General features: G+C 46.8%; 1 protein-coding gene across 4 annotated transcripts in view; it reads right to left on the bottom strand.

The window, feature by feature from the left end:
• TRAPPC9 (trafficking protein particle complex 9) overlaps window positions 1-23,725 on the bottom strand; it is a 549,215-nt gene that overhangs the window by 515,234 nt on the left and 10,256 nt on the right. For 3 of the 4 annotated variants that reach the window (XM_036830233.1, XM_036830236.1, XM_036830235.1), the window contains exons 3-4: window positions 16,752-16,895; window positions 10,639-10,718 (exon numbers count right to left, since the gene is read on the bottom strand). In XM_036830233.1, the coding sequence (XP_036686128.1) occupies window positions 10,639-10,697 (59 nt within the window). In that variant the 5' untranslated portion in view covers window positions 10,698-10,718; window positions 16,752-16,895. The remainder of the gene's footprint in view (window positions 1-10,638; window positions 10,719-16,751; window positions 16,896-23,725) is intronic. The other variant, XM_036830234.1, reaches the window with a different exon arrangement.

Raw genomic sequence — 23,725 nt, 5'->3', positions numbered from 1 at the left:
GGTACAAATTTCTCATATAATCTCACAATGGCCCTATAAGGTATGTTGTTCTAATGGAGGGGACTAAGCAGTAACACTCCTTTTTTCTCTTCCTGAGTGTGGAGCAATTGAGAAATAAGACAAAAGAATCAGACAATGGATATTTACAAGTCAATTTTATTACCAATATGTCAGTTGAAGAGGGTGCTTTAGATCTGGAGCCAAAAGTTTGGTTTAGGTTTACTAAATCCTTCACCTTAGAATTAGCCAGCCTTGGGAACCCTCCTACATTGGTGGGAATGTAAGATGGTGTAGCCACTGTGGAAAACAGTATGAGGGTTCCTCAGAAAACTAAAAATAGAATTACCATATGATCTAGCAATCCCACTCCTGAGCATATATCCAGACAAAACTATAATTCAAAAAGAGGGCTTCCCTGGTAGCGCAGTGGTTAAGAATCCGCCTGCCAATGCAGGGGACACGGGTTCGAGCCCTGGTCCGGGAAGATCCCACATGCCGCGTAGCAACTAAGCCCTTGCACCACAACTATTGAGCCTGTGCTCTAGAGCCCGTGAGCCACAACTACTGAGCCTGCATGCCACAAATACTGAAGCCCACGCGCCTAGAGCCCGTGCTCCGCAACAAGAGAAGCCACTGCAGTGAGAAGCCCGCACACCGCAATGAAGAGTAGCCCCTGCTCGCCGCAACTAGAGAAAGCCCGCACAGCAACGAAGACCCAATGCAGCCAAAAATAAATAAATTTTAAAAAAAAAGATACATGCACCCCTATGCTCATAACAGCACTATTCACAATAGCCAAGACATGGAAACAGCCTAAATGTCCATCAACAGATGAATGGATAAAGAAGATGTGGTACATATATACAATGGAATATTACTCAGCCATAAAAAAGAATGAAATAACATGACTTGCAGCAACATGGATGCAACTAGAGATGATCATACTAAGTGTAGTCAGAAAGACAAATACCATATCACTTATAAGTGGAATCTAAAATATGACACAAATGAACCTATCTAGGAAACAGAAACAGAATCACAGACATAGAGAACAGACTGGTGGTTACCAAGGGGGAGGGGGTTTAGGGGAGGGATGGAGTGGGAGGTTGGGGTCAGCAGATGTAAGCTTTTATATACAGAATGGATAAACAACAAGGTCCTACAGTATAGCACAGAGAGCTATATTCAATATCTTATAATAAACCATAATAGAAAAGAGTATTTTTTAAGTATATATGTATATAACTGAATCACTTTGCTGTACAGCAGTAATTAACGCAACATTGTAAATCAACTATGTATACTTCAATTAAAAAAAAAAAAATTAGCCAGACCTGAGTATCAGCCAGTGCTGGACACAGGCCTCCCTGCAATGGCCCAGAGTCATACAGGCTAATCAGGGGCAAAGCAGGGATTCAACCCCAAGATAAGCAGCAAAGCTCATTTTAAACCTCACAACCCCTCCGAAAATTACTATACTCTTCTTTCAGAGGTGAATGTCAAGTGGTGGAAGTGCCTCAGTAATTGAGCGCCTAACCAGAACTCCATCTCAGACCTTCCAGTGTTCAGCGGCTGCTTTCAGGGATGGGGACCCTTCAGGAAAGGTGCCTGCAGTAAGAGAGGCCGGGGGTCACCTCCCTGTGCAAGAAGTACACCACACTAGGCTTGAATGGAGAGGAGAGGCGATAAGATTGCACAGGAAGAAAGGAGGAGACACCGCAGAGGGTCAACGAAATCGTGGGATCCGAATCCCCAGCGCTTAGCACAAGCTCAGACTCCGCGTACTCTCCGTGAAGGCTGAGTGAGGCTATCCATTCAGCGAGTGAGTGAATGAACGAAACTCCAGAGCCCGCCGCAGGGGTCCACGGCGGCGCCACAGCCGAGCTTCCTAGTGGCCAATCAACGCCTTCGCTCGCCCACCCCGCCCCCCCGCTGCCCCGCCCCCTCGATTCCCTCCGGCTGCCCTGAAATCCCGGAACACAGGATCCCCGAGGCTGCCTCGGTGCGAGTGCGCATGCTCTAGGTCTGGCAGCGACGAGACGTCTTTTCCCCCCTGCGCTCAGGGAGCGGATTTGAAAGCGATTGGTTGGGGGACGGAAACTAAGCTCCACCTGCCTCCCTACCAGCTCCTTCCGCAGAACCGAAAAATCATTTTGGCCAACACCATCCTCAGCCCAACGCCCCAACTAGACGAAGAGAAATAGCCCCAACCTCAGCCACTCCACAGGCCGGCGGCGACTGGCGGCGAGGGGCCGGAAGTGACGCACGAGTGCGAGCGGAAGGATGGAGGCCTGGCTGCTGTTGCCCTGGAAACCGAGCCTTGCACCTGCTTCCCGATTGCGTCAGCAGCCCGCAGGCTGCGGAGTGGGGATGGCGAGCAGCGAGCAGGCGGGGGAGTCGCTGCGAGGGGACGCTACGGGGCAGGAAGGGACCTAGGGCCTGCCTCATGCGCACTCTTTCATTAGCCCGAACCATGTGCCAGGCATTGTGGACGCCGGCCCGGGGGAGAATCGGACCTGCACGATCTCCCCCTCCAGCACTGGTCCTCCTGGGAAGTCCTACCGCACCTACTCATCTCCGTTTTCTAGCCCCAGCTTCCCCACCTCAAAGCAAACCCAATGCTGTCTTCTCATTTTCCCCTCAGCCATGCCTTTCCACGCTTCCCTGTCTTTTCTATGTTGTTCCTTCAGTCCAGCATGCCCTCCATCTAGCACATCCCTGCACCATGAAACTGCACTCCTTTCAAACAATCTTCCTAGGCAGCGTTGGTCTGTGATAGACCTGTGGGTGATTAATGCTTTTTCTTCTTTTAACTTTTCTATATATTTTTTCTCCTTTAAAAAGCATACAGGGGCTTCCCTGGTGGCGCAGTGGTTAAGAATCCACCTGCCACTGCAGGGGACACGGGTTCGAGCCCTGGTCCAGGAAGATCCCACATGCCGTGGAGCAGCTAAGCCCCTGCGCTACAACTACTGAGCCTGCGCTCTATAGCCTGCGTGCCACAACTACTGAAGCCTGCGTGCCTGGAGCCCGTGCTCCGCAACAAAAGCCACCGCAATGAAAACCCTGCGCACCACAACAAAGAGAAGCCCCCGCTCACCGCAACTAGAGAAAGCCTGCGTGCAGCAACGAAGACCCAACGCAGCCAAAAATAAATAAATTAATTTAAAAATAATAATAAAATAAAAAGCATACATACATTGATTTCATAATGAAAAATAATAAATCATTTTTAAAGAAACCAGTTCTTTGTCATTAAAGAGCTTGTTACTTTTGGAAACACTTTTTGGGGTTAACTTTTTTATATGTAATTTCAAACACAGAAAAACGACACAAATTGTAACAAGAACTCTTATACACCCTTTATCCATGTTCACCAATTACTTACATTTTTGCCTCATTGGTTTTATCATTCTCTAGGTAAATAGTTCCCAATTGTGCACTTCATAGCTATTTTCCCCCTGTCCAGGATTACAAGTTGCAGTTGTCATATAGTTTTTTAGTTTCCTTTTATCTGGAAGTTTCTCAGTCTTTGTCTTTCATGACTTTAATATGTTGGAAGAATACAGTTCAGTTATTTTGTAGAACGTTCCTCATTCTGAGTTTGTCTAATGCTTTCTCATGATTAGATTCAGGTTATGTGTTTTTTGCAAAACAGGCCACAGAAGTGATGTGAGTCCTTAGTGTATCATCTCAGGAGGCACATGAGGTTGGTTTGTCTGGTTTGTGATGTTAACTTTGATCCCTTGGTTAATGTGCAGTCTGCCAAGTTTCTCCGCTATAAAGTGACTATTTTTTCCCATTGTAATTAATAAGTAACTTGTGGATCTTTTGAAGATACTTTGAAATTGCATAAATAACCTATTCTTCATCAAACTTTCACCAGTGAATTTAACATCCACAGATATCTCAAGAATGATTACCTAACAGCCTAGTCACGATTGTAACTTACTATTTACTACATTTCAAACAATGCACTGCAAGAGGTTTCCTGTTTCACGGAGTATAATCAGAAGCACGAGGTTAATTTGCCATCCAGATTATTCTTTTCCCTGCCAGCGTCCACCTCAGTGCCTGCCATGTATTAGCAATAAATTTTTAAAATTAACAAAGGAAAAACATCCCCAAACACAGACACACACACACACACACACACACACAAACACCCCAAGAAACAAAGACTGAAAAATTATGAGTTCTCACCAATGCATTGTGGCCACTTGTAGAGCCAGAAACTTGTAAATATAAGTTATAATATATCCAGTTTATTAGAATTGGATCTTACATTTCAAATTTAAGTTTAAATGGGAAAAAAAAATTCAAAATGGAAAAGAAAAATCCTGAGAAGGGTAACATATGGGTAGCTGCAATCCCACGTGTGACCACCAGATGCCGGAACAAGCTAAGTAGCTACTATGGGAAAACAAACATCCGTGTCTGGTCTGAATTAGGATGGCCTCAACAATTCTCACCAAGACCTGGGATTTTTGTCACTTTGTCAGGTGAGCTTGGGTCAGTCAGTTCTGGGCAAATTCAGAGTAGACTGATGTTAGAAAGGAATTCACAAAAGAGATTTAGCTAAATTGGCAGTGACTTAATTCTTGAGAATTCAATTTATGTATATGACACTACATTATATGCCTTATATGTTACATATAAAGTAATAAATAATCCAATTGGAAATATATGTTATATATTACATATCAAGTTATTACAGTTCAAGTTATGTTATTCTTTATGACTTTTGTGTGTCAAATATTACAGCATTAAAGCTAATTTTTAAAAGGAAAGACTGAGACTAAATCTCTGCTATCTGCCAACTCGATACAGGAATTATCTGAATTATTCAAATAATACAGATCAAATTATTCAAATGACATTGATTAAGTGGAAGGGTTTTTTTTAAACCTCAATTATCCATACTTTTGCCATTTCTGTCCTTCTTTCTCTAAAGCAGAGAAAGAGGATTCAGATCACCTGAAGAAACAAAGTATCAAGAGAATGGTGGTTACTAGGTACTGGCAGGTAGGAGAAAAGGGGAGATTTGGCCAGGGTATAAACTTGCAGTTAGAAGATGAATAACTGGGGATCTAGTGCACAGCATTGTGATTATAGTTAACAATACTGTATTATATAGTTCAAAGTTCCTAAGAGACTAGATCTTAAATGTACTCACCACCAAAAAGACATGAAATTGTGTGAAATGATGAAGGTGTTATCTAACACTGAAGAGGTTATCATATTTTGACATAGAAATGTATCTAATCAACTGGTTGTACACCTTAAACTTATAAAATGTTATATGTCAATTATACCTCAATTTAAAAAAAAGAGGATTTGGGTCAAACTGAATCAATGGTAATGGGACAAATCTTAATCATGCACCACCTGATAGGATGCAATCAATAGAACAAAGTACCACTTCTGTGATATTCCTGCCAAAGATGCATGACCTGGATTTAACTGTGAAGAAACAAGAGAGAAACCAAAATTAGGGACATGCTACAACATAACTGGCCTGCAATCTTCAAAAGCACATGTCCAGTTCATGCAAGTCACAGAAAGACTGTGGAACTGTTCCAAATTAAAGAATATTGATGAGACAGGACAACTAAAGGTCATGCGTGACTCTGGACTTGATCATTTTGCTTAAAAAAAAAAAATTGGGGCTTCCCTGGTGGCGCAGTGGTTGAGAATCTGCCTGCCAATGCAGGAGACACGGGTTCGGGCCCTGGTCTGGGAAGATCCCACATGCCACGGAGCAACTAAGCCCGTGAGCCACTATTACTGATAAATAAATTTAAAAAAAAAAAAAAAAAAAAAAAATTGGAACAGCTGTGAAAGCTGAATGGAGCCTGAGGATCAGGTGGTAATAATGTACCGATGTTAATTTCCCACTTCGGATGGCTGCCTTGTGGGGCTACAAGGGAAGGTCCTCGTTTGTGGAAAATCCACACTCAGCTAGGGGTGTTGGGGCAGCCACTTACGCTAAAGCAGTTAAGGAAGATAAAGTATTTGTACTGTACTTGAAAATTGTTTGCAGTTGTTTAAAAATCATCAAAAAGAGAATTCCAGAAGAAGTCCAAAAGAAGTCAAAGCAGTTAAAAACACATCACGATTTCCTGGCCTGACTCAAAGGTACTGAATGAGAACACTGGAGGTGTGGCCTTGAAATGTGTTTGTGAAAACACAGCCAGGTTTGGAAAGCAGCTACTCCCGTGGCCCGGGAAGAAGAACAGCCTGTATGTGCAGACCCATTTCCTTTCAACCGTTCATCCAGACAGTCACTGGGGCAGCTCATAAAAAAACTGTTCCATACAAGTTGACTGGTTAAAATCAGCCTCCACCCATCTCTGACCTGTTTGTTTTCCATTCCTGACATTAAACTGGAGACTCTCTCCCGTTTTTTTTTTGCCTTTTTGTTTAATTTATTTTTGACTGCATCGGGTCTTTGTTGCTGCATGCGGGCTCTCTCTAGTTGCGGCGAGCGGCGACGGGGGGGTGGGGGGGCGATACTCTTCGTTGCAGTGAGCGGGCCTCTCACTGCAGTGGCCTCTCCCGTTGCAGAGCGAAGGCCCCAGGTGTGCGGGCTTCAGCAGTTGCGGCACACAGGCTCAGCAGCTGTGGCTCGCGGGCTCTAGAGTGCAAGCTCAGCAGTTGTGGCACACAGGCCCAGCCACTCCACGGCATGTGGGATCTTCCCAGACCAGGGCCCAAAGCCATGTCCCCCGCATTGGCAGGTGGATTCTCAACCACTGTGCCACCAGGGAAGCCCTGTTTTGTTTTTTTATTAATTAAGTAATTTATTTATTTTTAGCTGGGTTGGGTCTTTGTTGCTGTATACGGGCTTTCTCTAGTTGCGGCGAGCGGGGGCTACTCTTCGTTGCGGTGCGCGGTCTTCTCATTGCGGTGGCTTTTCTTATTGTGGAGCATGGGCTATAGGTGCGGGCTTCAGTAGTTGTGGCACACGGGCTCAGTAGTTGTGGTGCATGGGCTTAGTTGCTCCACAGCATGTGGGATCTTCCCAGACCAGGGCTTGAACCCGTGTCCCCTGCATTGGCAGACGGATTCTTAACCACTGCGCCACCAGGGAAGTCCCTCTCTCCCATTAAAAAAAGGACTATCTTTAACAAGAAAAGTAAGGACTTCTTGAAAAGTGTTCATTTCAGTGCACTTCCCAAATCAGCTCTGGGGCACCTGGCCTCCATTTGGTATCTGTCAGGAAAGCAGGACTTCTGGGAGCCTCAGCCTGGTCCAGGGCCACACTCTCAGTATTATACGGTCCCCTTTGCTCTGACTATTAAGACACAGCCCCAGGTTACAGAAGCTGTGGTCCGTGGTGGGGGCCCTGCAGGGGCCTCCTCTCCCCCCTCATGACCCACAGGTAACCTGACGGAGCTCTGCTCTGCTCAGCACAAGGACTGCTGCCTGTTTTCTTTTCTGCCTGGATCCAGCACTGCTCCAGCTTCCCCTAGACTTTATGCACCCACACAACCCCCGAAAGACACTTTGGGAAGTCCTGGGAAGGCCACCTTCAATAGCACCATACAGAGGCTTCAAAGATTGCTTCCTGTGGTTGCATGCAACTCTGAACATACTAAAAGCCAATGCATGGTGCTCTTCAAATGGGTGAAATGTGTGCCATGTGACTTACAGCTCAATAAAGTTGTTGAAAAGAAACTGCTCTCTGCCTGCCAGTGCAGCCTCACCCTCTGCGATCCCACCCTCATGCCGTGGTTCGGCCTGGCTGCCCTGCTACCGTTTTCTGAACATCACTCTTCCCATGCCTCTGAGTTTTGCAGATACTCTGCTCTTTCTCTCCCCTACCATGCCCATCTGGCAAATTTCTGCTTGCTCTTCAAATCTTAATTTCATCTTCTGCGAAGCCACCCTGACTCCCCAAGCAGAGGAAGTTCCTTTGTCCTCGGGGCTTCCTCAACCCCCTCTGCATCTCTCTGTCCTGAGACTTTCTACCCCATTCTCGTATCTGACCCACTCACGGTTCTATGAGTTTCAACTCCAACACAGGGACGAGGACGGGGTAAGGACTTCAATGGAAGGCTGTTATATGAGTAAAAAGAGAAATGATAATGGAATATGGGCCGCAGCCCAGGAAAGCAAGCTTGGATCAGAACCCTGGGCTGGCAAGGATACCATAACGGGGCTTCCCTGGTGGCACAGTGGTTAAGAATCCGCCTGCCAATGCAGGGGACACAAGTTCGAGCCCTGGTCCGGGAAGATCCCACATGCCACGGAGCAACTAAGCCCGCGCGCCACAACTACTGAGCCTGCTCTCTGGAGCTTGCGAGCCATAACTACTGAAGCCCATGCACCTAGAGCCCGTGCTCTGCAACAAGAGAAGCCACCGCAATGAGAAGCCCGCTGCCGCAACTAGAGAAACCCCGCGCACAGCAACGAAGACCCAACTCAGCCAAAAATAAATAAATAAATTAAAAAAAAAAAAAAAAGATAACATAACGATCTCAGGGGCCTCAAGGGAATAAGTAGCATGCTACAAAGGAGGCAGTCTTTAATGTAAAGCTCACCTCCTTTATTGCATTGTCCTAATAATAGCTACCATTTATTGAGCACTTAAAGTATGACAGACACTATTCTAAGAACTATACGTACTGTCTCATTGCTTTAAGGAACTCATTTTCCCCACCGAAAGTCCCAATGTCCACACGTAGTCTTTCCTAAAACTGATCCACCTTAGACTCCATATGCAGTGAAGCACAGAATCTCCCTTCCCACCTAAGGGAGAGTCTGTGAGAGCCAAGAGAGAAACTGCAGATAATATCAAAAGTGGAGATATTAATTTCACCCGCACAACAAATTTCACGGCAAAGCCCCATGCCTTAACTATGTATCTACCTTAAAATTATGTAAAAGTATAATTTTGAAAAGATGAAAAACAAATGTAGGGAGAAGAACAGCATCCAGATTGACCCTCCCACTGTGAACAACTAGAAACCTGGGAGGAAAAAGAAAACGGTTTTCAGACATTGGACAACAGCCAGCTCAGGACTGTGTCCTGACGGAAGAGAAACAAATGAGGTCAGCTCTGTGACCACTTGAGCTTTGTGTCGGGAGTCCAGGTCTGATCCATGGCAGAGAGAAGTCACTCAAAGACCAGCAGTGTCACTGAGTTGAGCGGACGGGGAATGGAAAGGAGAGCGCCAGGGGCAGCCAACCCACAAAGCTGTGTGTGAGCTCCTGGGCTCCCCACCCACGTGTGCACGTGGAAAGGAGGGGAAAAATATCTTCCTCTACCCACGTTAGGTTCTCCAGCTGGGGCCCTCTACATAACAAAAGACGGAGTAAGGAGAGAAACATTGCTAGTGGGAAAGTCACATGGGATAAACACTTTGGAATAAGGTTTGGCAGTTTCCACTCCACACACATCCATGCGCTATACGACCCAGCAATTCCCCTCTGAGGAAGAGGAACAGAACTGTATGTCCATGAATGTTCACAGCGCTTCATTCGTAATTGTCACAAAGAGGAAATAACCCTTTTTCCATCAGCAGAGAGATGGGAATACTAGAGAGCACTGAACAGGGACCCGCTCTGACACTCTCCTAGACGTGCTGGTAAAGGAAAGTCCGGCACAGAAGAGTAAGTGGCTTCATCTCTATGAGGCTCTAGAAAAGGCAAATCTAATCAAGTGTTGCCTGGGGCCCAGACGGGAGCTGACTCGGAAGGGGCACCGAGACTCTTTGGGTTGATGGTGGTCGACGGTGGTTGGGTTGATACTCTGACTGTGGCAGTGGTTTCACAGGTATATACATTTAGCAAACCTCACTGAATTCTACTTCTAAAATGGGCAGTTAGTGTATGCAATAATGTATTCAATAAAATTGATAACAAATATATAAAATGAACCCGTATCAAACTTAACTCCTTAATGAAGGAAACAGCAGGCTAATAAAGCTGTTTCCAAAAAAAAAAAAAAAAAAAAAAGATATGAGAGAGAGAAGCAAATATATTATTCCCTGAAAGAAATAATATAAGAATAAGACTGTAAAATGAATACAAAATAAAGCTATCAGTCTTGGAATGTAATCTTCTCATTTGCATCTCTCTAGAATAATATTCATTTGCTTTGCTATAGCTCAAGAATCTTGCATCATAATCAGTTTTCTAGAATATAATGCCGAACTTTATAAAAGCCCCAGATTACATCACCAGACTAACCCTGCAAAACACTCAGCAGGACATAGTAATCTCTCTGCCTCATATCTAAAATTTGGACAATTTTTCCTTACAATTAGAATCCTCGACATGTGTAAAAAGCATACTGGGAAAAAACAATCTTCTATGAAGCTCTTCCTCCGTTTTTACTATCCTCAGCAATGAGAAAGGATTTGTGAGTATTTTCACTTTCCTGCAGCTCAGTCTGTAACTCAGTTGCATATTTTATATGATTTCAATGAGGGAGGAAGAGATCAAAAGTTTCCTTTTGAAAAAAAAAAAAGATTTCCTTTTGCTTTTGACAAATCAATGTTACATTTGGACATACATACTTTTACCTTACAAAAATTTTCAAGACCATTATTCAGACTCATAAGATGATTATTTTCATTAACATTTCCCAAAATATCATTGGCTATTGTAAATGTACACTAATTTTTTTACCTTGGCAAAGGTGAACTGGAATTAACAATACTTCCATTTTCCCAGCCTCTTCTGAGCATGTTGGGTTAAACGAGGTGCCTCTAAGCAAAAGAGTAACAAGTATATTTAAGCGTCATGTGCTAATTCTTGGTCTTACTGCCCTGAACTTTGAACTTTTAGCGTACTGCCCAGAAATTAAGAACATGAATGATTCTAACAACTTGGTAACAAATCATTTTGCAAATTAACTGTTTCAGTTACTTTCTTTCAGCAAAATCAAAGAAAGACCTGCTGAGTTGTTAGTTGAAAATCACTCAAAATGATTTTTGATCTTATATCGCCATCTGATTTTTGTTATAAAAGTTTGGAGAATTGAGAGACACTGCTATAACATAATTTTCTCTATTCCCATCTACATTAATGTGAACAAGAGTCTCAGCACTTACACACAAAAGCTAAAACTCGGGATACGTTTGGTGCATAATCTCTCCCATTCAAGCAAACAATAAATATCAATATTTGTAGGTCCATAAAATAACTTAAAAATATTTATTTCAATAAGAGATATATTTCCAATAAAATTTACCTTTATATTAATTTAATAATTATCAAAATAGATAATATATTTATGATGTTTTAGTCAATTGTGTGGCTCAGAGACGTGTGGCCACTGGGAAGGCCCGGTCTCCCAAGGGAGGCTGTCTACCCTCAAAGCAGCCCCCATGTCAGGCTGCAAGGGTGGTCACCCCTGCTGTAAGCCAGGCCACGCTGCTGCTTTGTGGTCTGCCAGGGTTTGTGCAGGAGGGCTGGAGCTCCAGGGACCAGACGCCTCGAGCATTTCTCCTGGCTGGAGATTCTAACTAGGGCCAAACTCCCAGCCCCTCCATCGCCAGGCTGATGCAGTTTTTTTTAAAAAACACCAGCTTTTTGCAGAACTTTGCTACATTATCAGATTTGGATGCCAGCCCCTGAGAGCTCTCGTAAGTACTGCTCCTCCTTCCAACTGAGGTTGGTGATGTCAGCCCTGGGAACAGCGTGTACTAGAAATAAATTGCCTTTTAGAGGGACATGTCTGAGCCAGAGCAGTCAGGAAAAAGTGGGTCAGCATTTGGTTTTTTTTTTTTTCTTTTTCAACAAGTACACTCATATCCAGAGCTTTATTTTGGGCACAAAGCCAAGTGAACTTGGCCTTTGCAGGGCTCTACCGTCCTGCCTGCCTTCCAGCTGGAGACCACAGAAAGTGATCCTGCACGTTGATTCAGGAGAACAGGGCTGGGGGCCCCACGCTTGTGGATCAACTCAAGGCCGAGATGAGGACCAACGCTCACTCCAGTGGAGAGGGAGTTTGAGGAGAGTATCATTTTCCATCGCTGCCATAACGAATTACTACAAGTTTACAGGCTTAATACAAAGTTATTAGCTCACAGTTCACAGTAGTTGGAAGTCCAGTCCGTTTTCCCAGCTCATTTGAGTTGCTGGCAGAATTCAGTTCCTTGCGGTCGTAGGACTGAGGCCCCCATTTCCTTGCGGGCTGTCGGCCGGGACCGAAGTCTGGCTTCCAGAGGCTCCTTCCTCCATTGGCAAAGCCAGCAATGCCTGCTTGAGGCCCTCTCTTGTGCATCTCTCCTGCCTCTTCTTCTGTCCTCCAGGTTCTCCGACAGACTCTCTGTCTTCCTCTTCCTCTTCTAAGAGCTCAGTGTGATTATAATTGGTCCACCCGGATAATCCTGGATAATCTCTGCAACTCACTGCCGGTAACTCTATCATGGCTGCAGAGTCCCTTTTGTCTTGTCAAGTAGCGTATTCACAGGCAGATGTGAACGGGGACCACTGTTCCGCCCACCGCAGGAAGAAGCAGGCTCAGTGACAGGTTGACAGCCATCATCAGGGAGCTTGTTTGGACTGTCCCTGTTTTCTCCTGAGCCCTGCCCCGCCCTGTGCGCACACATTACCTCCAGGAGGCTGTGCTCGGAGGTCGGAAGCAGTGTGCCCAGGGTCCCAGAGCTGGTTAGAGGCAGAGCCCAGGGCTGTCAGGATTCAGGGACCAGAGAGGTCACGTCAGCCTACAGTCAGACAGTGAGGCCCGCACAACCCACCCCAGAGCCTGCAGTGGGCCGGGGTGTACGACTGGCCAACAACCTGTCCCTGTCACTGTCACTGTCACTGTCACCGCTGCCTGATGGCCAGCTCCCGCTCAGGCTCTGAATGTTCCAGGTCCTGACCTAGAACCAGGACACTTCAGGTGGGGACAGCAGGGGTTCTGGAGCCTCCACCAGCCTCCAGTGCTGGCTCTGCCACTACCCGCTGGGTGACTTCTACTCTCTATACAACGGAGCTGATGACACCACCGCCTCACAGAGCTGTCAGGAGGGCAAAGGAGGGAAAGCAGAGCTTGGCAAGTAGTGGCGACTACGTACGGGTTAGCTGTTACTGTTATTTTTTCAGAGCTCAGAGTCAGCAAGAACTGTGCCTGAGTCCCAGCTTGCTCGCTAGCACGTGTGACTCGGGCGCGTGACCCCAGCTGTCTGAGCCTCCCTGCTTCATGGGTAAAATAGAGACGGTAACGCTGACCTCAGGGGCCACCGTGGAGATTACAAGCCTTAGGGCCTGAACAGGAGGGGCTCCCGCTACTGCCCAACCTTCTTCTCCCCGCCTGCTGACAAGGCTGATTTTATCTCATCACGTGCACTTTGACTAAGTCACTCTCACCTCTGTGATCAACACAATAAGCAATTCCTGGGGATCCACTAAGTGCCGGGGCCTGTGTTGGGCTCTGCAAGGAGGCCTAATTAATCAGGCCCAGGCCTTGCCGCCCAGGAAGGGGGCAGAGGGACATTTAGTCACCTCTAATCCCTGGGGCCAGTGCTGTATCGGGGGCTTAGCAGAGGCTCACAGAGGGTGCAGAAAGGACAACCAAGGAGTCAGTGTTGGCCCTTGGTGGGTGAAGAGTGTGGGTGGGGGAGGAGCAACAGAGAAGACACAGCAGCGTTAAAACACGGAGAACATGTTACTTCCTCCCAGCCACTGGGAGTGAGACTTGCTCCTCCGGTAGGAGAGACCCCTGATGGTGACGGGGTGCTCAGGACTTTCTGGAGGGATGCTCTCTGCTACAGAGAACAGAAAAGCCTAGGAACTGGCTTTCACGGTCAGGACCTCCACTACGTCACATTACAGAAGTCGGGTGCAGGCCAGTTATTTCAGGGGCCTCCTGTCTTTGTGCTTGGCTTCTCTTTGTGTGACCAGTGTCCCTCATGGCTGCAAGATTGGTCGCAGCAGCTCCAGGCCTCACACCCTTATATATCAAACCCAGAGACAGGAAAAAGGGATTGTTCTGTCTCAGACTTCTTTTTTTTAAATGGAGATATGATTCGCATAAATACAATGTACCATTTTAAAGTGTACAGTTCAGTAGCATTTAGTATATAACCGTTTCTAAATGTACAATTCAGTGGCACTAAGTATATTCACACTGTTGTGCAACCATCACCAACGTCCATATCCAGAACTTTTTGCATCTTGCAATACTGAAGCTCTATACTCATTAAACACTAACTCCCCATTCCTCCTCCCCCTTGGCCCCTGGCAAACACCACTACTTGTGTCTATGACCTTGAGGACAGGCGCACCTTTTTTTTTTATTGTGCTTCTCTTTATTACGCTTTGCAGATGTTGCATTTTTTACAAATTGAAGGTTTGGGGCAACCCTGCATAGAGCAAGTCTATTGGCACCATTTTTCCAACAGCATTTGCTTACTTTGTATCTTTGTGTCCCATTTTGGTAATTCTCGAAATATTTCAAACTTTTTCATTACTATATACGTTATGGCGATCTGTGATCAGTGATCTTTGGTGTTACTATCATAATTGTTTTGGGGCACCACGAACCGCTCCCATAGAAGATGGTAAACTTAGTCGGTTGTTGAAATGACAACAAAGAATTTAGAATATGACATGAACTCAGTTGATAAAGCAGTGGCAGGGTTTGAGAGGACTGACTCCAATTTTGAAAGAAGTTCTGTGGGTAAAAAGCTATCAAGCAGCACTGCCTGCTACGGAGAAATCGTTTGTGAAAGAGTCAGTCAATGCAGTGAACTTCTCTGTTGTCTTATTTTAAGAGAATGTCATGGCCACCCCAGCCTTCAGCAACCACCACCACGATCAGTCGGCAGCCGTCAACGCCCAAGCAGGACCCTCCACCAGCAAAAAAAGATTATGACTTGCTGAAGGCTCGGATAATAGTTAGCACTTTCAGCAATAAAGCATTTCTAAATTAAGATAGATACCTTTTTTTTTTACATAATGCTATTGCACACTCAATAGACTTTTACAGTACAGAGTAAACATAACGTTTACACGCACTGGGAAACCAAAAAGTCTGTGTGACTCGCTTTGTTGCCATATTTGCTTGATTGCAGTGGTCTACAGCTGAACCCACAGCATCTCTGTGGTCTGCCTCTAAGTTCTCCTTCCGCCTTTAAAGACCCTTGTGATTACATTGGGCACATGGATAATATAGGATAATCTCCCTACATTAGTGTCAGTTGATGAGCAACCCTAATTTAATCTGCAACTTTAATTGCCCTTTGCCACACAACCTGACATATTCACAGGTTCCTGGGATTAGGCTGGAGATATCTTTGGAGGCCATAATTCAGCCTACCACACAGTGTGAAGAACTAGTAGACACGTAGCAGGCACATCCACTTATATCTGGAGGCCCCTCCAGGTACCTAGATAACCCTGCATCCTCCGGCAGCAGCAGGGGCTGCAGCCCTTCGAAGCCTGGGTCTGGGAGGATCTATGCTCTTATTTTTTCACTCCTGAAATAAATCTACTTTAGTCGATATCTTCAATATAGATTCAGGAGAGAACACTCAAAAAAGTGTTATTTCCACAGAAAATTCATAGCTAAGCCTGGGCCCTGTGTTCTTCTGTCTCAGTGCTGAGGGTTTTTTTCGGCAAAAAAAGATGCAGAAAGAACAAGAAGACCCACCTAGTAGAAAGAACCCAGTCCTCGGAGTCAGCGAGCCCTGAATTTTTTAATGGGTTTTCTCATTAAAAGACACAGAGTTCATTTCATAAAATGGGAGAAGATGGTTTCTGAAAGCAGCCCTGCTTGGATCAATTTAGTAATTCAAAGAAGGATGTTCTCAGGCACTGTGGCCCTGGCATTTTTCATTTGACTGTTGATTGAAAGAAAGAAGAAGAAAGGCTTATTTTTCTGATTTCTACTTGGGGCCCTTGAAATAAACACGCTCTGGATGAGCCTTAAATTCCTTCCCTCTGGGACACTGTGAATCTTAAGTGAATCACTCCCATTCTCTGAGTATTTACTAGGTACCTACCATGTGCCAGGCCCGGCAATGGGGAAACAAATGAGCAAGAAATGGTCCCTGTCTTCCAGAACTCAAGGGTGGCCTTGCATTTGTTAAATGCATCAGGAAAGAAATGGGGATGAGATTTTTTCAGGACATTTTTCCTTCCCTTAAACATGGGTATGACTTAGACCATGCTTATCTCCCTTCAGATTGAAAATATCCAGGGTGCCCTCCTGGGAGGGATTACAAGTGTTTTTTCTTTCAAATGTGACTTGGGCCAGGACAGCCAGGGGAGCCTGCTGAGAAGGGTGGATAAGAATTAAATATACCGAACAGCAAGGGCTGACATTTAAGCCATATTTTTAAATCTTAAAATGTATTGCAGGAAATCTAAAAATTAGAGAAAGAAGAAAAATATTCCATAATTGCACTTCTATAACACAACCACTGCTAGCAATTAAATGTATTTCCTTCTACTAGTCTAAGGAAGAGAGCAACCATTAAAAGGAGCAAGAGAAATACTCTAATATTAAGCAAAGAGGCAGGATGCTGAATTGGGCAAAGAGCAAGAAGGCAACACATGAAATATATCTGCAAGTGGTAAATGCTTGGGAGGGAATTTACACATGTGAAAATCATGGGGCTGGGATAGTGGAGGAATATGGAAAAAATTTTTTAATTCCCAAACTTTCGCAGTAGAGGTGTGGGCCTTACAGCTGCAGTTCAGATGAGACAAGGGAGTGTTCTGGGGGCCAAGTTTCACAGAGTAAAGCTTGTGAGTGAGTCAAAAAAAGATGCAGAAAGAACAAGACTCACCTAGTAGAAAGAATCCAGTCTTCGGAGTCAGCGAACCCTGAATTTGAAACTTAACTCCGCCTCTTCTGTGTTACGTGACTCCAGGCAAGCTGTAGGGCTGCTCTGAGCCTTTGTGTCACCATCTAGAAAGTAGGGCTAAGACAGCTGGTGAGAGAGAGAGAGGATCGTTGTTCTGGACGTGACACCGTGGTAGGTGGCACATCAACTGAGCATGAGTAAGTGCTGGGCACCTGGGGGATGGGGGTGGTTACACAACTGTCTCTCCACTAAGTATGTGTGATCCTCATTTTACAGGTGAGGACACAGAGGCAACAGAGTTAAGGAATGTGCCCAAGGAAGTGGCGGGACATGGCCAGCTGCAGGGTAGGCGAGTGGCTCCTGTTTGGCAGTGGGGGACGTCACCATCTCACAGAAGGGCCCTGGAGTAGGGCTTGGCAACTTCACCACCAGACCACCACTGCTTCCTTTTGCTTTATAATACAGTTGACACTCATTATTGGTGGTAGTTTTTTAATTCACTGCTAACACTGAATTAGCAAATCCTGGGCCATTGCTCCTCTGGAACATACAGGGCTAGGCTCCTGCAAACCCCTGGTCACATTTTCATAACCACCGTACATAACTTTGTCTTATGTGTGTTTCAGTTTAAAGACATTTTTTTTTTTAAATTCACTGAACATATTTCATTTGTCTTTTAAAAACACGTATATTTTTTACATTATTTATTTGTTTATTTGGTTGTGCTGGGTCTTAGCTGTGGCACGCAGGATCTTCATTGTGTTGTGCGGGATCTTTAGTTGCGGCACGTGGGATCTAGTTCCCTGACCAGGGATCAAGCCCGGGCCCCCTGCATTGGGAGCACAGAGTCTTAACCACTAGACCACCAGGGAAGTCCCTAAAAACATATTTTTTAAGCCATGATGCAAAATTACTAGAAGTTATATTACATGACTGTAAATGTGCAAATTTTTTTTAAAAAAAATTTTTTAAACTATCATTTTTAAAATTAATTTATTTTTGGTTGCATTGGGTCTTCATTGCTGCGTGCGGGCTTTCTCTAGTTGCGGCGAGCGGGGTCTACTCTTCGTTGCGGTGCGCGGGCTTCTCGTTGCGGTGGCTTCTCTTGTTGCGGAGCATGGGCTCTAGGTGCGTGGGCTTCAGTAGTTGTGGCACGTGGGCTCAGTAGTTGTGGCTCGTGGTCTCTAGAGTGCAGGCTCAGTAGTTGTGGTGCACGGGCTTAGTTGCTCCGTGGCATGTGGGATCTTCCCGGACCAGGGCTCAAACCTGTGCTCCCTGCATTGGCAGGCGGATTCTTAACCACTGCCCCACCAGGGAAGCCCCACATTTTCCTTTTTTTTAATTATTATTTTTTTTAAATTGAAGTATAGTTGGTTTACAAGGTTGTGTTAATTACTGCTGTACAGCAAAGTGATTCAGTTATACATACATTCTTTTTTTAACATTCTTTTCTATTATGGTTTATCATAGGATATTGAATATAGTTTTCTGTGATATACAGTAGTAAAGACATTTTCTTTAATATGTCTTGTTGATTCCTTAATATTGAACTCACAAAGAAACTTGGGATAGCCATGGAAAATTACTTCCCCGAAGCTTTTTCTACCCCAAGTTTGCAGCTAATATGGTTACAATCACAGTGTGTGTATGACGTCATAGCCTGCTCTTGTTTAACAAAAGCATTTCTCATGCTGTTGCCAGTTATGTATAAAGATCATTTTCAAAATCTTTATGTAAAGTTTTTATTCCTGACATTAATAACTCCATTCTCCCCCCCCCCTTTACAACCCTAGAAAGAAAATTCAGCCAGACTAATGACAAGAGATAGTGGAGGGCAGGGGACAAGCATGCCTCATTCTGTGTGTATGCATCTCAGTTTTTTAAAAAATAGATTTATTTATTTATTTACTTATTTATTTATTTTTGGCTGCACTGGGTCTTTGCTGCTGCATTCAGGCTCTCCCTAGTTGCGGCGAGTGGGGGCCACTCTTCGTTGTGGTGCATGGGCTTCTCATTGTGGTGCCTTCTCTTGTTGCGGAGCACGGGCTCTAAGCGTGCGTGGGCTTCAGTAGTTGTGGCACACGGGCTCAGTAGTTGTGGCTCACGGGCTCTAGAGCGCAGGCTCAGTAGTTGTGGCGCGTGCGCTTAGTTGTTCCACGGCACATGGGATCTTCCCAGACCAGGGCTCGAACAAGTGTCCCCTGCATTGGCAGGCAGACTCTCAACCACTGTGCCACCAGGGAAGCCCTGCATCTCATTTTTAATGACTATACTTGACCCCATCAGGGTTATGCCACTGTGTGCTTAACCAAATGCCTATCATTGGACATCTGAATTGTCCCATTTTTACTGTTATAAATAACACTGCAATGAACATCTTTGTGCATAATGATCTTTCCAAATTTCGGGTGATTTCCTTAGAGACATTCCCAGGGGCAGAATTCTTGGGTCAAAGGCAAAGGCCCTCGAAGGCCTCAGATACATATGCCAGAGAACAGTTCAGTAAGTCGGCACAGTTGCACCCCCCGCGGTGTGTGTCTGAGGGCCCTTCCACACAAGCCACATTCGTTAAGAAGTCACTGCTTCACCTCACCATCCTTATTAATCAGACTCTTTGAAAATCGCCCCAAGAGCTTCCAATCAGCAGGAGCTCCCACAGGGTCACCACACTGAGCCGACACAATTCCAGGCTGAAGGGAGGTCTGTGGCATTTCACGGGGTTCACAGCCCCTGTGCTGGGGCTCAAGCCTCCTTCAGACCCCGCGGGAAGATGGGCAAACCTGATGACACAAGTGCTCGAGATGCTGACGTGGCCCTTCCCTGACTCTACCTGGGGGCAACAGCACCTTCTTTGCCCCAAACTGGCTTTTCCTGAATGCGCCCGCTATGTCAGCTGGAGTTCCCTGAATGTTTGCTCGTGTCTTGAAATTAAGGCAAAATCTCTCAAGAGAGATTTTCTTACACACACACACACACACACACAAACTTATTGCTCAAAAGACAAAAGACCTCTTAAAAAAAAATTAAAAAAGTAAGGATTCCCCTAAAGGCTAAACATCTTGTCACATAAGAAATGTAAACTAATTGGCGTGCATTCTAGGCAAACCAATCTAGCCCTGAAACATATCTGGAATCTGTCTCTCGTTGTGGCATGCTGGCTCACTCCCAGTCTGTAAAATGACATGAAACAAGCTTTCCGATGGTTCCTTTTTCCTTCCTAGATGAGAAAGGGTCAAGGTGGTTGGTTTGCGCTTCGGCAACAATATCATTTGTCGCCCTCGTTAGGACACTTTTGAGAGTGAAAGGAAAGTTTGTTAATTACTACTCTGGCTGGAAAGATGTAAACCAGGACCTTCTCTGCAAACCAGGACACGTGCACACACTCATCTGGTTAATCTCAGGGCGAAATGCGTGAATGGATGGCTGGTTAGACGTTGATCTACTGCAGGCTCGGTGCCAGGCACGGGGGAGGTGCCTTTTCACGCTGGCTCGCTGGAGACGCACACCAGCCGCCAAATCGGGGCTGTTCTTTCACGGCTGGGGAGGTGGGTGGGCAGAGAGCCAAAGCAACTGGCCCAGTGCCACATACACAAGCAACCCCTGCCCCTCCGCTGGGAAGTAATGAAACTGGGCACCCAAATGAGCAGCAGGACAAAAAGTGCTCCCCGCCAGGGCCGGGGCCCCTGAGGACCCTGTGCTGTGAGGCGTGCAGACCCCGGAGCGGGTTGCTGGCTCTGAGGCCGAGAGCTCTGTAAACACCTCCGCCTGGGCGGAGTTCAGTTCCCGGGAGCTGGGGCGGAAGGCTCACAGTGGAGGCTGATCTGTGACGTGAAAGCTCCACGCAATCTTCACTGAGGGAGAAGCCCCCCCACTCCCCCTCCCCGTGCCAGCTCTCAGCGGGACAGACCCCAGGCTCCTGCCTCCTGGCCCCCCAGGGCCCGCCTACAAACCAAGCCACTCCAGGTTTCCAGCCTGCCCTTAACCCAGACCCAGGAAAGTGCTGGGTTCTGATGAGAAACACAAAAGGAGACAGACAATAGGGGTGTTAGTGACCCAGGAGAGAATGAGCAGGGCCGCCTGGAGAGGAATCTGGCCATGTGGGCAACATATGCGTGCCCTGGGGGACCTGATTCCCCCGTTATTTCTGAGCCTAATCGCTGACGGGTGGAATGAAGAGTTATACGGTTTGTGAATCAAGAGGTAAATTCTGTAAGCCCGAGGGAGGGCATGGGCCATGGGGATAACGGTAAGATTTCTACACCAAAGCTGGACCCTGAACCTCTTTGCACCTCCTCGCCACCCCGACCATCAGGAGTCTGGGCCCAGGGCCCCCCCTCCCTGACCACAGCTGCAAGTCCCGCCCGTCCTCGCCAACGTGGGCGCTAACGCAGCCGGCCTCGGGAGCACGATTCCTAGCTGGATCTTCTGCCTGGAGTTTGCTTGGCACCCCCGCCTTCACATGGGCTGTTCCTTCTGCCCGGAGTGCCTTTCCCTCTCTGCGCGGCTGGGGAACTCCTTCCTGCTTGTCCTTCAAGGCCCAGCTCCAGGCGGAAGGTCTGGAGGGGCAGTGGCCGAAATCGGGGTGAGGCAGGGTGGTGTCTGTACCTCATTTTCCTTTTACAGAACTGCTTCCTCTCCTTTTCCTCTATACTCAAGAGGTGTCGCTTCTGAGAAAGGAAAAGCTTACTTGTAATGATGACGATAAGGATGCCAAGTGGGACTTCCCTGGTGGTCCAGTGGTTAGGACGCCGCGCTTCCACTGCAGGGGCCACGGGTTCCATCCCAGTCGGGGGACCAAGATCCCGCATGGCACGGGGCAGCCAAAAAAAAAAAAAGGATGCCAAGTCCCAGGTCAGATTCATCTCTACTGTGACACTCACCTTGCCCCACCAAGCGTCTCGGCCTCTTCCTTCTCGGGGCCCCCTGTGCCTTTTCTTCAGGAGGCTGATCACGGCTCGTGACTGCGTACACTTCTGCTGTTACTTGAATGACATCTCTCACCCCCACTGGCTCCATCAGAGCAGGGACAGTGTCTTTCCTTTTTTAAAAAAATCAACTTCATCGTGATATAATTTCATACGATAAAAGACATCTATTTTAAGTGTAGTTTAATGAGTTTTGGCAAACGTATACACCCTTGTAACCAACCATCACAAGCAAGATACACAACGTTTCCACCGTGCTCCCTGCGGCCAGCCCTGTCCCCACCCTGGCAGGCAACCAAGGATCTGTTTTCTGTCACTATGAATTCGTTCTGCCTGATCCGGAATTTCACATAGGTGGAGTCACGCAGCGTGTCCTCTTCTGTGTCTGGCTTCCTTGCTGTAGCATAATGCTTTTGAGCCCCAGCCGGGTTGCCGTGCGGCTCAGTGGCTCTTTGTTTGCTGCTCAGTCCCTTGTACGGAGGAGCCACCATTTGTTAGGCTCCATCTGTCTGTGGGCATTTGGGTCGGTTCCATCTTTAGTCATTACGAATAAAGCTGATATGGACATTCAGGAACAATCATCTGTGTGGACATATGCATTTGTTTCTTTGGATAAATATTGGGACTGGAACTGTTGGGTCACGTGTAACAATATGGCTAACTTTTTAAGAGCTGCCAACCTGTTTTCCAAAGCGTCTGCACCGTATCCCTTCGTCAGCAGCATCGTGGGAGAGCGGCGGTTGCTAAACTCTCTCCAACACAGGGAACCACTGGAACGTGCCCCTTCTTGCAGAGTGCACATCCGCAGCCCCTGGCCCAGTGCTGCCCACCAAGGGACTCAATCCACCACTACAGAATGCATGAGTGAATGCACTTTGCTTTCGTTATTTTGTTAGCATTTTCAAACCAATGTTTATTCCACTACTCTGGGGGGTTTATTATTTATTTTTGGCTGTGTTGGGTCTTCGTTGCTGCACGCGGGCTTTCTCTAGTTGCAGTGAGCGGGGGCTACTCTTCGTTGCGGTGCGTGGGCTTCTCATTGCGGTGGCTTCTCTTGTTGCGGAGCAAGGCTCTAGGCGCACGGGCTTCAGTAGTTGTGGCGCATGGGCTTAGTTGCTCCACGGCATGTGGGATCTTCCCAGACCAGGGCTTGAACCCGTGTCCTCTGCATTGGCAAGCGGGTTCTTAACCACTGTGCCACCAGGGAAGTCCCTCTGGGTGTTTTTTAATCTTTTGTTATTTTTAATAATTACACAAATAATACATGCTCAGGGTACAGAAATCAGAACAGTAGTGAAAAAATAATTTTAAAATTACCCCTTGGGCTTCCCTCGTGGCGCAGTGGTTGAGGGTCTGCCTGCCAATGCAGGGGACACGGGTTCGAGCCCTGGTCTGGGAAGATCCCACATGCCGCGGAGCAACTAAGCCCGTGAGCCACAACTACTGAGCCTGTGCGTCTGGAGCCTGTGCTCTGCAACAAGAGAGGCCGCGATGGTGAGAGGCCCGCGCACCGCGATGAAGAGTGGCCCCCGCTTGCCGCAACTGGAGAAAGCCCTCGCACAGAAACGAAGACCCAACACAGCCATAAATAAATAAATAAATAAATAAAATATTAAAAAAAAAAAAATTACCCCTTAATCTCTCCATCCCGAGACCCATGTTCCAGGCTCAATACTGGGCACTGGGAAAACAAAGATGAAGAAAGCACACTGACTGTCCGCAGGGGCTCCCCAGGCTCCAGCTGCCTGGACAGGGGCCACACACGGGGTCAGCCAGACGAGGGGGGCACGCAGGGGAGGCGGTGAGGAAAGCCTTCAAGGGGGTGGAGAGGCATGAAGAAGGGACATGCGGGGGGCCTGGTGGACAGCGGTGGCCGGAAGTGGGCTCGTAGGTGGCTGGGACTTCCCAACCCCAAGGCTAAGGAGGATGCCACCCCGCTGCCTCCTCAAATGCTGGGCGCCTCCCTGCAGCCACAGGGCACTGGCCCAGGACGCAGAGTCATGGAGGAGCCCGGCCCCTGGGTGGGCCCCT

Source organism: Balaenoptera musculus, chromosome 17, assembly GCF_009873245.2.
Source record: "Balaenoptera musculus isolate JJ_BM4_2016_0621 chromosome 17, mBalMus1.pri.v3, whole genome shotgun sequence".
NCBI lineage: Eukaryota > Metazoa > Chordata > Mammalia > Artiodactyla > Balaenopteridae > Balaenoptera > Balaenoptera musculus.
Note: the sequence above shows the minus strand (reverse complement) of the source record. Positions and strands in the feature narration are given on the sequence as shown.